This window comes from Cricetulus griseus, chromosome 2 (genome assembly GCF_003668045.3).
Source record: "Cricetulus griseus strain 17A/GY chromosome 2, alternate assembly CriGri-PICRH-1.0, whole genome shotgun sequence".
Lineage (NCBI taxonomy): Eukaryota > Metazoa > Chordata > Mammalia > Rodentia > Cricetidae > Cricetulus > Cricetulus griseus.
Genome location: NC_048595.1, coordinates 264,969,176 through 264,982,989, shown reverse-complemented (window position 1 = coordinate 264,982,989; position 13,814 = coordinate 264,969,176). Strand labels below are relative to the sequence as shown.

The following is a 13,814-nucleotide window of genomic DNA, read 5'->3' as shown; positions in this document are numbered from 1 at the left end:
TGGGCTCAGTTAGTAGACAGCTTGCCAAGCATGAGCAATGCATGGGTTCAAGTCCATGCACTGCATAAAACAGGATCATAGTGGCCCACACCTGTAATCTCAGCACCTGGGAGGTGAAAGCAGGGTCAAGAGTTCAAGGTCATCCCGGGCCACATGGTAAGTTCAAGGCCAGTTAGTTTCATCACAAGTAAATTAAATTAAAATAGAATGAAAAGGGAGCCTAAAGACAACTTATTTAACGAAACTGATCAAAACCAAAGATAATGCTGCAGAGGGCAGTGACTTTAAAGTCAGAGACAGAAGTGAGCCTGAGAAATACATAGTCCAAGCCTGTTTAAACTGCCCTGGAGGCTGGCTCTTTCCATAAAGACTGACGCTGGAATTTACTCAATGCAAATGAACTCACAAAAATAACAGACTCTGTGAAGGAATATTAGGCGGGTTTAAAAACAAGATGAAGCTATAGACAGATTTCTATCCAGTCAATTCAATTTTGACTTATAAAGCAACCAAAACCATATTTTCATGAGACTGCTGGGCCCCTCAGTACAAAAGGAACTTTTCCACCTTCCCATCCCCGTGTCATTCCTGTTTCTCCTTTACCAGGCAACCCTGTGACTCTCCTTGGGCTGACAGTCTAATCCTTTCCTAGAGTTTACAGAACTTAGAGGCAGACACTGTGTCTTCCTCTTTTTGTTTGCCTTCAAGACGTCCTTCACATACCTTCCAAGTGACCAGAAAAACTCTCAAGGTACTCAAGGTATCAAGAAGAGAAGGTAGGCTGAACATGTCCTAAAATTTCAACCTCCACTGACCACGAGCTATTACCACGTGCCCGCTTTCTGTGGCTCCCTTTATCCCCACTTTACGATGAGAAAACAAGCAGAGTGTGTCACTAACTTGCTCAGAGTACAAGCTAATAGACAGCTGAACTGGGCTTTTCGCCAGCAGGCTCCAGATTGTCTTAGTAAGATGAATTCCCATACCGCAACATGAAGCAACAGGGGTTTTTTGGGTAGTATTATATAGGGAAGGAAACTGATGATTTGAAAAATAATCATGGTCACACTGCTAGAAACTGGTGGCCCTGGGTATGTCCGCTGTAATGCTCAAGCTTCTAATAACTAACAGTTTCGAAAGGGCCCTTTTCTGGAACTAACAATTGAGGTGGGGAAGGAGATGGCTGAAAGAAAGATAAGAGTAGGAGTGTTGGAACACCGTCCCCCAAGAAAGCCACTCATATCTAACTACAAATCAGTCCCAAGAGGATGCCGGCTTACAGAATGGAGGGAGGCAGAATTCTAAACCCCAGGCCCCTAACACCTGATATCCAACTCCAATGACAGTCCAACTCCTTTTCCTTACTTTCCCAGCCCCGTGCCACAGGTGCCGGGCTGCTTCTCTACCCACCCCGACGTTTCGGCTAATGTTGTCCATCTTGCTGGCGACCTGTTGGAAAAGCGGGTAGCAGGTCTGGCAGAGGCGCACGGGCCGAGCGCTGCGCACCAGACACCCGGTCAGCTCGGCGCTGCTATTGGCGAAGTCCATCAGCATCTCCCGGCACTCGGGCTCCAGATCCGGCAGGTCCGGGGGTAGCAGCGACAGTGGCCCCAAACCTCCGCCCTGCAGCAGTGACAGGGTCAAGTCCTGCACCTCCAGCAGCTGCTGCTCCGACAGGAGGTCCGCAAAGCCCGGGTGCCGACTGCTGCTGAAAGGGAGCTCGCCCCGGGCGTACCTCCACCGCAGCAGCTGCAGCAGCAGCAACGCCCGCAGCCACCGCGACGGCCACCCGCTGCGCTGCTCCAGCACCGGGTCCCGAGCCATTCCCAGGCGGGCCAGCACCAGATCGCTCACCAGGTTCCTCCGACAGCCGCCGCTTCCGGCTTCGGCCGGCGCAGGCCCGGAGTGGGGTCACGAGGTGCGTGCGTCACGGCCCCGCCCACCTGCCGCGGGAGTTGCGCGTGAGCGAGCTCGCCCGGCCGGGCCATCAGCCGAGCTGAGGGGTCTGCAGGGCCTGTCCGGCCTCTCTCCAGCACGCTCCCGACCCTGCGGTTCCGAGTTCGTTCTAGAAGCCTGCGTAGTTCGGTCCGGTCGGTCGCTACACCGCGACCTCCGCCAGGGAGGTGACTGTGGAGTGAGCTCCCAGAAAAACCCCGTAGGCAGATGGGTTTGGGCAGGCGTTTATGTGCTGTCGGTTAGTATGTTTTTTCTTCATCCTCTCTGGAGAGTGGATAGCATCGTTTGGTAGTTACTGGTTGTTGAGCTTGTGGCTTCCAGGCCTTAATTTTTTTAATTGTCAACTGTCTACCCAGACAGAACTTCCTGCGGTGATGACTATAGTCCACATCTTAGTAGGGCAGCCGCTGGCCACATGTGGGTGCCGAGCCCTTAAATTGAACGGATTTTTCCATTTCACTTAACGTAAATGTAAATATCTGACTGGTGGCAACTGTGCACGACGTGGGTCTGGGTAGCACTCACCAAGTTTGCTTGGAACTGAGCGGGTTCCGGGATGCCTCACTTCCATGTTTTAAACCCTGGGAAATCCTGAGCAAACCGCTCAACCTAAGGCCCTCTTTTATTGGATTGCACGCTCAGAGAGAGCTTATGGACCCATCTAGCAAATACAGTGATAACCGTGCAGGGCTGCGAAAAGTATTTTCCCTCATGACCTAAAAGACATTTTTAAAAGACAAGATCTCACTTAAGTGACCTTTGCTGGCCTGTAACCCACTATGCAGACCTACTGTCCTCAAACTCACAGAGATCCACCTACCTCTTCCTCACGAGTGCTGGAATTAAAAGCATGCACCACCACCAGGCTGGTCTGGGAAACCTTTTCCTAAAAGTGTCTGATGAACGACTTTGGAGAAAGACTTCCTTCGCAGCTGTCTGTCACCCAGCGTTCCAGGTTGCGATTATTGCTTTGTAAGTACAGAGCCATTGCACTAGCCCGTGGTAGCTGGGCGTCTTGATTTGTTTTGGACTTTATATGCCATTTGCTTTGTTAATGCTTTGTGTTCCTAACTTTGGTTATGATTATGTTTTTGTAACCCGTGAACTGAATAAGTAGGATAGATGTTGTGTGTAACAATAAATGGGCTTCCAGACAAAAATAGTAAGCTGTGTTCATTTCCTCCAGTATCATTACATAAGTTTTATGTTTTTCCATATGTATTAATTACATTTCTGTTGCTGTGATAAAACATCATGACCATGGCACCTTATAAAAGAAAGTTTACTTGGATTTACGGTTCCAGGTGGCTGGAGTCTATGATGGTGGACAAAGGCACATCTGCAGGAGAAGAAAACTGGGCACTCAAGTGTTAAACCACAGGCACAGAATGAGAGAAAGCATAGAAACCTCAAAGCCTGCCCCCGCCCCTGCCCCCACATGAAACACTTCCTCCAGCAAGGCCAGAAATCCTAAATTAAGTCAGATTTTTCTTTGGGTCACCAGCTCATGAAAAATGACACAGAAAATTATTAACTTGAAGGCTCGGATTTACCTTAGTCTTGTTCCTAACTAGTTCTTTTTTTTTCTTTTTTTAAAGATTTTATTTATTTATTATTTATTATGCATACAACATTCTGCTCCCATATATATCTGCACATCAGAAGAGGGAACCAGATCTCATAACGGATGGTTCTGAGCCACCATGTGGTTGCTGGGAATGGAGCCATCTCTCCAGTCCTCTCCTAACTAGTTCTTATAACTTAAATTAACCCATATCTTTTGAACTGCGTTCTTTTGTGTGGCTTGGTTACCTTTACTCTGTACTGTCCATGCTGCTTCTGCTCCTTCCTGCTGGCAGTTCTGGAACACTGCCCCAAAAATCCTGCTTAGCTATTGGCCATTCAGCTTTTTATTAAACCAATCAGAAGGCACCTATTTCATAACTCCTAAACCTACCCAAACAATGGCACCAACTAAGGCTATGGGACAACACAACACTCAGGCCACATGCTGGATTGCCTTTCTGGGTGATGGTGGCTCATGCCTTTCATTCCAGCACTGGGGAGGCAGAGGCAGGCGGATCTCTGAGTTCAAGGCCAGCTTGCTCTGTTCTGGGACAGCCAGGGCTTCACAGAAAAACCCTGTCTCAAAAAATCAGAAAAACATAATAACGTGAGTCTAGTTTCTTTTTTTAATTTTATTATGTGTGTGTGGGTATATGGCCTGCATATTTGTCTGTGCAATATGTGCATGCCTGGTGACCACAGAAGCCAGGAGAGGGTATCAGATCTCTGGAACTGGAGTTACAGATGGGTGTGAGCTGCCTTGTGTGTGCTGGGAATCAGAACCCGGTCCTGTGCAAGAGCAGCCGGTACTCTTAACCACTGAGCCATCTCTCCATCCCTAGGAGTCTAGTTTCTTACTATCAGAAAAGAACTCTGTGTTATTGAATTATAGGAAATAGTGCAAGCTTAAGGCTTAAAATACATAGAAATTAGTATATGTTCTGCTTAGTTTTTATGTCAACTTGACCTGAGCTAGACGTATCTGAGAAGAGAAAAACAGAATTGAGAAAACAGTCCATAAGACTGGCCTGTAGGTAACCCTTGGGGGCAGTTTCTTAATGGGTGATTAGTGTAGGAGGGCCCAGCCCATATTTGGGCAGAGCCACCCTGGGCAGATGGGTAATAAAAAAGAAGCAAGCTGAGCAAGCCACAGGAAGCAAGCTTCTATGGCTTCTGCTTTAGCTCCTGCCTCCAGGTTCTACCCTAGTTTGAGTCCCTGCCCTGATTTCCCTCAGTAATAGACCATTACCTGGAAGTAAGTTTACAATGGAACATTCTGTGAAACTTTGTGTTAATTAAATGAGCAACGAAGCATTATTATAATAGGATGAGGCTTGGGAGGAGGCTCAATGAGCCAAGTCAGGGTGAGGTCTTAAGGTCAAGTCCCAATAACCTACATAAAGAGGGAGCAGTAGCCCAGCTTTCATCCCATCCTTTGTCCAGTGCAATGATGGGAGACAGACAGAATCCCCCGAAGCTTTCAGGTCTCTAGCCTGATGTCTCCAAGGAAGAATAGACATTGTCTCAGTCAAGGTGGGAGGTTATCTTCTGACTCCACACGCACCGTGGCATGCACCTGCACTCTCACATGAACACACACACACACACACACACACACACACACACACACACACACACACACACGCATTAAGAGAATACTTTAAAGAAAATCCTGCTAAGATAGAATCATAAGGGAGCAACATCAGTTCTATTACAATTCTACCCAAGGTTCGTCCTACAAAGCATCCAGCCTAGATTCTTCAAGTACTGTGGCTACAAAAGTCAACAAAAGATGATGGAACTGTACCTGACATAAAGGGCATTAGGGAGATCAGCAAAAGGGCATTAAGGATTCAGCAAAATCTGAAAGAAGCCTACAAGTTATACATTAACTGTACTTGTGTAAAGAAAAAGTGTTTTGTTTGTAGAAAATACAATGAGAAGTATTTGAATGTAAGGTGTCATTAAGTCACAAATTGACTTTCAGATGATTCCAGTAAAACCAAATAAACAAAAACCCAAACTTTTTTCTGTGCTTGCCACTTTCCATAGGACTGAAATTGAAATTATTTCTAAAGTATAAAAATATATATTTAAAATATTAGGGGGGCTGGAGAGATGGCTCAGTGGTTAAGAGCACTGACTGCTCTTGCAGAGAACCAAGGTTCAAATCCCAGCACCTACATGGTGGCTCCCAACAACCTCCAACTCCAGTTCCAGGGTACCCAATTCCCTCATCTGACCTCCACAGGCACCAGGCACACATTTGGCAAACAGATATACACGCAGACAAAACATTCATACACACAAAACAATTTTTTAAATATTAGGATAGAGTCAGGCCATGGTGGTGCATGGCTTTAATCCTAGCACTCAGAGGCAGAATCAGGCTGGAGAGATGACTCAGCAGTTAAGAACACTGGCTGCTCTTCCAGAGTTTGATCTACCCAGCTTTGATAACCAGCTGATACTTCATAGCTGTCTGTAACTTTAATTCCAGGAATCTAACACTGTCCTCTGGCCTCCTTGGGTGCTGCATGCATGCCCATGGCATGCATACATACTCACGGACAAAAAAATAAATAAGCCTAAAATAAGTTAATTTAATAAAAAGGAAAAGATAGAGCTTCTTAATTTGTCAGCTACAAGCAGACCCAGAACATTGGTGAATCCTATTGAGCCTGACAGAATTCTGTAGGTATATATATTTTTTCCTAAAAGGAAAATTATATTTTTTGGAAAATTATAATTTAGATAATAGTTCATCATAATGGTCTGTGACCCAAAGATTTAAGAGTTCTTACATTTAGAATAAATTCAAATAAAATTCATTTCTCCAAGTTGTGTTGTATTTTACTTTTTATCTCACGTTAGACTATATTAAACAAATAAAAAGAAAGACAGTAATTCATTGCAGTGGTCACTGAAATAAATCAAGAGGCTAGAATATAATGTGCTCAAAGAATAGGAGGTAAAAATAACAGTGTAAGGCCATCCAGCAAGATGGTTCAGCGGGTATTCAGTGATGAAACAACACAACCAGGGTAAATAGATGAAGAGTTTGTTTGGACTTATGGTTCCAGTGACTTAGAGTCCAGAATGGGGGTAGGGGCTGTAAAACAGTCCTGGCTGTCCCAGAACTCACTTGGTAGACCAGGCTGGCCTTGAACTCTGCCTCCCAAGTACTGGGAGCTCACATTTTAAATGGCAAACACAAATTGAGAGGCTGGGAATAATAGAGTCTCCACACTCAAGTCCACCTCCAGTGACAGATTCCAATGAGGATGTACCTCCCAAACAGTGCCACCAACTGGGGACCAAGTGTTGGAAGGTCTGAGACTATGGAGGTTATTCTCACGTGGTGGTTTCAATGAGAATGGCTCCTACAGGCTCATATATTTGTATATCTAGTCCTAGTTAGTGTACTGCTTGCAGAAGATTTAGGAGGTGTGGCCTTGTTGGAAATGTGTTAGGGGGGGTCAGCTTTGACATTTTAAAAGCCCATGCTGCCTCCCTCCCTCCCTGTCTCTCTGTGTCTGTTTCTTTCTCTCTCTGTCTCTCTGGCTCTGTCTCTTCCCCCTTTGTGGATCAGGATGTAAAGCTCTTGGGGCTGCTATGGCGCCATGCCGATCTGCTTCCTGCCGTGATGTAATGGACTAACCCTCTAAAATTCTAAGTAAGCCCCAATTAAATTCTTTCTTCTGTATGTTGCCTTGGTCATGGTGTTTCCTCACAACAACAGAACAGTTAATTAAAACACCACCGTGGCAGGTAAAGGCACTTGCTACCCAGCCTGAGGACCCGAGTTCCATCCCTAGGACCCACCTAGTAGAAGAGACCAGACTTCTCCAGGTTGTCCTTTGACCTCCACATGCCCCCAAGTTGTTTTCCGACCTCCACAGGTGTGCCTAAACAAGTACACAAAATTTAAAAAAAAAAATTGATTTTAAAAGAACAATATATGTATATGTTCTTTTAAATATATGTAGCAGGATTAAATCAAGTTTACAGGATCTAATTCTGTGGTGTTCAGGGAGTATTAAAATGAAATAACTGTCTAGTTTATCGATGAGTTGGAAACCTCTCCAACGGGATGAGCTTTACATCCTGATCCACAAGGGGAAGCGAGGAGACTGGGCCTGGCATGGGCTTTTGAAACTTCAAAGCTGATCCCCCCACTCCCTGCCCAGGGACACATGTCCTCCTAAATCTTCTTACTGAATGAACAGGAATGCCTTCTTTTTTGACCCATAATATGAGCCAATGTTGCAGATGTGGATAACTGGGCAGATGATAGTGCCAAGGATAGGACTAGGAATACAGAAAAGGGACCGCATTTGGAATGACAGAAGCAGTGAATCCAAATGAAATTGTCAACTCAAGATGGTCTGGTTGAGACACCAGAGAGTATTTAAATCGCAGATGTGATGCCTGGCAGGGATTCTGAGTTGGGTGTTGCACAGCTGGGTTTTGTCAGCTTGACACAAGATGAGAAGAGGGAATGGGCAGTTGAGAAAGTGCCTTGGTGAGATCAGCCTGTAGGCAAGCCTGTGGGGCTTTTTCCTGATGGTTAATGGGAAAGGGGGGATTATTGTGGGACTTGGAAGATGGCTAGCTAAAGTATTTGCTGTGTGTCCTGGTTTGGCGTCTATTGATGTGATGAAACACCATGGCCAAGAGCAACTTTGAGGGAGAAAGGAGTTATTTGGCTTATACTCACAACTGCAGCCCGACCAGCACCAGTCCGTGACATATGGCCCCGCAATGTAGGGCTAATACAGATGGCACTTGGCAACCTCCCTATAGCGTGATAATGAATATTAGGCCTTTAACACATGAGCCTTTGGGACAGTGTATGAGAAAACAAGCCTGGGCTAGACAGAGGACCTGAGTTCAGTTGCCTGTGACTCTATCTCCAGGGAATCCAATACCTCTAGCCTCTGTGGTCACACCCACACACCCATACAAATGCATGCAACACTATTAAAAAATAGTCAATAAGACAAAATGGCAGCCTATAGAATGGGAAATGATCTTTACCAACCCCACATCTGACAGAGGGCTGATCTCCAAAATACATGAAGAACCCAAGAAACTAGACACAAAAATATCAAATAATCCAATTTAAAAATGGGATACAGGTCTAAACAGAGAATTCTCAACAGAAGAAACTCAAATAGCCTAAAGGCATTTAAGGAAATGCTCAACATCCTTAGTCATCAGGGAAATGAAAATAAAAATGACTCTGAGATATCATCTTACACCCGTCAGAATGGCTAAAATCAAAAACACCAATGACAGTTTATGCTGGAGAGGATGTGGAGAAAGGGGAACACTCCTCCATGGCTAGTGGGAGTACAGTTTCTCAGAAAACTGGGAATCAATCTACCTCAAGACCCAGAAATACCACTCTTGGGCATATACTCAAAGGATACACAATCATACCACAAGGACATTTGCTCAACTATGTTCATAGCAGCATTATTTGCAATAGCCAGAAGCTGGAAGCAACCTAGATGCCCATCTACCAACGAATGGATAAAGAAAATGTGGTACATTTACACAATGAAGTATTTATTACTCAGTGGTTAAAAAAAATAAACAAAAAAAAATGACATCTTGAAATTTGCAGGCAAATGGATGGAACCAAAAAAAAAAAAAAAAATCCTGAGTGAGGTAACCCATACCCAGAAAGAAAAACATGGTATGTATTCACTCATAAGTAGATATTAGATGTAAAACAAAGGATAACCAGGCTACAATCCACAACCCCAGAGAAGCTAGGTAAAAAGGGGGACCCTAAGAGGAACACACATGGATGTGCTCAGGAAGGGAAAATAATTAAGGCCTCCTGGGTAAACTGGGGGGAGGGGGGTTAAGTGAGGGAATAGGGTCTGGGAACATGAGGGATCAAGAAGACTGAGTTGAAGGAGGGATAGAGAGGGAGAGCAATGAAAGAGAAATCTTGATAGAGGGAGCCATTATGGGGTTAGGGAGAAACCTGGTGCTAGAGAAATTCTCAGGAATCCACAAGGATGACCCCAGCTAAGACTCCTAACAGTAGTGGAGAGGGCGTCTGAATGGGTCTTCCCCTTTAATCAGATTAGTGACTACCCTGATTGTTATCATAGAACCTACACCCAGTAACTGATGGAAGGAGAGGCAGTGACCCAGAGCCAAGCACTGGGCTGAGTTCCTGGAGTTCATTTGAAGAGAGGGAGGAGGGATCATCCGAACAAAGGGGTTAAGAGCCTGATGGGGAAAACCACAGAGACAGCTGACCCAAGCTAGTGGGAGCTCACAGACTATGGACTGACAGCTGGGGACCCTCTGAATGTGGGAGACAGTTATGTGACCTGATCTGTTGGGGAGCAGCACTGGCAATAGTACCAGGACCTATCCCATGTGCATGAATTAGCTTTTTGGAGCCCATTCCCTATGGTGGGATACCTGATGCAGAGAGGGAGGGGCTTGGTCCTGCCTCCACTTGGTATGCCAGACTTTGTTGACTCCCCAAGGAAGTCCTCACTCACTCTGAGGAGTGGATGGGGGGTATGAGAGGGAGGTGGCGGTGAAAGAAGGGGAGGGAGGGGGAACTGGGTTGGTATGTAAAATTTTAAAAACAAATTTAAATAAAAAAGAGAAAAATAAAACTAAGCTACTACCAATAAAAAAAAAGTTCAAGTCTAAAATCTTCTCTATAAAAATAAAAATAAGCCGAGTGTTGGTGGGGCACGCCTTTAATCCCAGCACTTGGGAGGCAGAGGCAGGCGGATCTCTGTGAGTTTGAGGCCAGCCTGGTCTCCAGAGTGAGTGCCAGGATAGGCTCCAAAGATACACAGAGAAATCCTGTCTTGAAAAACCCAAATAAATAAATAAAATAGAAATAAAAGAGAAGTTATATACTTCCAAGATATTCCTTTCCAGAATGGACAACAGGGCAATAGCGAGGAGGGTTGAGACAGAAGCAAGACTAACCAGAAAGGAAAACATCAGATCCTGGATCTCCATGTCCAGTATCTGGGCCCTGAGGTGGCAGGATTCAGGCTCCAATAGGCCTGGGTGGTCTGGCTGGCTGTAGCCCATGTGATCTCTCTCTTGAGTTGGCTCTTCTCATTGCCTGCTTCGTTCCTTGGCAGACAGTGAACATCCCGGCTTCCCTTCCCTCCTGGTGTCTCCATGATAGCTTCACTTTCACAATTTCATCCACCATCCTCTCAGGAGCCATCCTGGGGGATCCCAACCTGCCATACACCTCTTGGCCATCCAGGTGTTCCTTTGAATTTCACTGGGGGCCTCAGTGACTATATGACTGCAGCCTGCATATCTGCAAAAGCGCTGGGTGAACAGCACAGATCTGGTGCTCTCTCTGCAGGCTGCACCTGAGTGCCTTGCCAACTACACATAGCCAAAGAAGTTCTGGATGGGCAGGCCTTTCTGTAGCTCTCTGTCAAAAGACTCATCCTCAGAAAGTCTGAAACAAATTTGCGTTTCTACATCTCTGGGCCTGCCATGAGTGGAGTTCTTGCCAATGCTGGGGATGGCCTCAGGGCCCTTTTTCTTTTGTCCCAGTGAAATGTATTTAGCTTCTTTTTAACAATGTGAATCTTTAGCAACTACATTCCCCTTGGCAGTATCTCTGAACTCACTCTCTTGTAGGCATAACTGCAATATTTCTACGTTTTTCTACTCTGCTCCTCTGTAGTCCCGATTCTCACTGTAAATTTGGCTGGAAGAAGCTGTTGTCTACATGCTACACCATCCTGGATTTTCTGGATAAACTAATGCTCAACCTTCAACAAGGTATCGAGGTATGGGTAAAATGTGTCCAAATTCTTTGCTATGGTGTTAAAGATGCTGTAGATGAGAGCTGTGGGTTTGGGAAGAGAGCAGACACAAAATTACCCTTCAGAAATAAACTTCATTAGGAGGAACCTGAGCACAGGAGGGGGCAAGGTGGGGCCTTGGGGTGGGAGAGCATTAGAAGAGACAATGCATCCCTTCAGAGACAATGTATCACTTCAGAGCCAGCAGCAAGGACTTACAGGGAAACACATGGGATGGGTGCCCCTTTCAAAACCAGTGAGGAGCTCCATATAGAGAGGGAGCTCAAAGTAAAAGAGTAAGAGAGATCGCCACCGCAGAGGACGTCAGAAGAGGCCTGAATGAAAAGGAGCCTTCAGAAAACCCCCCAAACAGAGGGGGTACTCTGGCTTTTCTAAATATGGGGGTGCTGGTGGGAAATTCCACACTATATGATTTAGTCTGGTTTAGTCTCTGTACCAATTTTCTACATCTGTTACTAGAATATACTTGAGATAAACCACCTTATATAGAGAAAAGCCTTATTCCAACTGATCACTTTGGGAGTTTCCATCTCTTCAGAGGCTGCAGCTCATCCTGACCTGGGTTGCAGAGCCAAGTTTCTTTTTCTCAGTACCCATGCTGAATTTGAACGTTATTAATGAGTTACTATGATAGTGTGGCTTTTTCTTCTGGACATAACAAGACTGCCATCTTGGATTTAGGCATTGGCCCTGTAACCATGGCAACTAATCGAGCGTAGTGATATCTGTGGGATGGTAATGGAGCTAACGAGACTCCCTAGTAGAAGGAGGGAGGGTAGGGTCACAGGACCTTAAGATGTAAGTCCAGCATTACTTCTTTGTGCCCTGCCCCCAGCCCTCAGCTGCACGTGGTCTTGGGAGATAGATGTATGCAGGAAGTAGAAGTGTAAGTGAAAGTGGGATTCCAGGACACAGCTTCTATCTGGCTGTCTTCGGTGATGGCGTGGGACTTTGTGCTCACCCACATGCTTGTAGTTAATCTCTTACCCATGATCTGAAGCTAAGCCCAATGTGGTAGCTTGGATGAAAATGGCCCCCATAGGTGCATATATTTGAAAGGTGATCTTCTTCCATGTCCTTATATAGGCTTCCAGCAGAAGGCGTGGCCCCATATTGAAGGTGGTCTTCCCACCTCAAGATCTGGGCCAAAGAGGTATGTCTGCCTGCCTCAAAGATCCAGACTAGAAATGGACTCACCCACTTCAAAATCAAGCAAAAAAAAAAATCTCTCACAGCTGTGCCCTCCATTTCTGGGTTGTAGTTCATTCCAGATGTAGTCAAGTTGACGACCAAGGCCTTATCTGAAGTGAATAGACATTTGTTTAGTTTCCCTAGGAAAAGTTAACAGAACAGTTAATTAGCATTTGACACATTTTGTATTTGTGTTTTTAGATGTTTGAAGATTATATTATGTAACTTCCACTAAATATGTGAAACCAGAGGAAAAGCAAGGATGTACCATGAGAAGGTAGGCAAAGGTGATCCGAGGTTCCGGTACCACGCCCGGACTAGTCTCGTCAGTGACACCCTTTATACCTGTGGGCTTTCAAAATCCAAGTTGGAGCATGTTGCTCTTCAGCTTCTGATCATACTCTGGGCTACACATCTCACTCAAAGTTAAAGGCAAAGGCTGTCTTAGAAGAATCCATGTAACTGCCCCTACTACTGCCCTCCAACCCATGTATCTGCCCCTTCTACTGTCCTCCAACCCATGTATCTGCCTTTCTACTGTCTCCCAACCCATGTAACTGCCCCTTCTACTGCCCTCCAGCCCATGTAACTGCCCCTTCTACTGCCCTCCAACCCATGTATCTGCCTTTCTACTGTCTCCCAACCCATGTAACTGCCCCTTCTACTGCCCTCCAACCCATGTAACTGCCCCTTCTACTGCCCTCCAGCCCATGTAACTGCCCCTTCTACTGCCCTCCACCCCATATATCTGCCTTTCTACTGCCCTCCACCCCATATATCTTCCATTTCTTCTGCGCTGCAGTCCATGTATCTGCCTGGCACTTGAACACTCAGTCCCCATTTGATGATGCTATTTGAACCTTGCTGGAGAAGTATATCACTGGGCACAAACTCTGAGAATATATAGCCTCACCTACTTCTAGTTTGTTCTCTCTACTTTGTGTTTACTGTTGAAAATGTGATCCCTCAGATTCCTGCTCCAATCACCTGCTACCATGCCTCTCCTGGAGCTCATGATGGAGCCATGAGCCCAAATAAACTCTTTCCTATGTGTTGCTTTGGTCATGGCATTTTATTACAGCAACAGAAAAGTAACTAGCACATACTCCCAGCCTTTGGAAGCCAAGACAGAAGGATCTCATATTCTAAGACATTCTAGGTTACAAAGTGAATTTCAGGTCTGCCTGAGTTACAAGGAGAAACTCTGGAGAGAGGGAGAGGGAGCAGGAGAGAGTGGAGTACTTATTCTGAATA

The 13,814-nt window shown here is 45.5% G+C and overlaps 1 protein-coding gene and 1 long non-coding RNA gene across 3 annotated transcripts in view; one reads left to right on the top strand and one right to left on the bottom strand.

Moving 5' to 3' along the window:
- Ostm1 (osteoclastogenesis associated transmembrane protein 1) overlaps window positions 1–1,887 on the bottom strand; it is a 31,555-nt gene extending 29,668 nt beyond the window's left edge. Inside the window, exon 1 of one of the 2 annotated variants that reach the window (XM_027402236.2) lies at window positions 1,366–1,887. In XM_027402236.2, coding sequence (XP_027258037.1) covers window positions 1,366–1,824 — 459 coding nt within the window. In that variant the 5' untranslated portion in view covers window positions 1,825–1,887. The remainder of the gene's footprint in view (window positions 1–1,365) is intronic. The other variant, XM_027402237.2, reaches the window with a different exon arrangement.
- Window positions 1,888–1,944: 57 nt separating this feature from the next.
- LOC113831834 lies at window positions 1,945–13,614 on the top strand. Its single transcript, XR_003482727.2, has 3 exons — window positions 1,945–2,928; window positions 11,228–11,333; window positions 12,762–13,614. It is a non-coding gene; the product is annotated as an uncharacterized LOC113831834 (long non-coding RNA).
- Window positions 13,615–13,814: the final 200 nt, after the last annotated feature.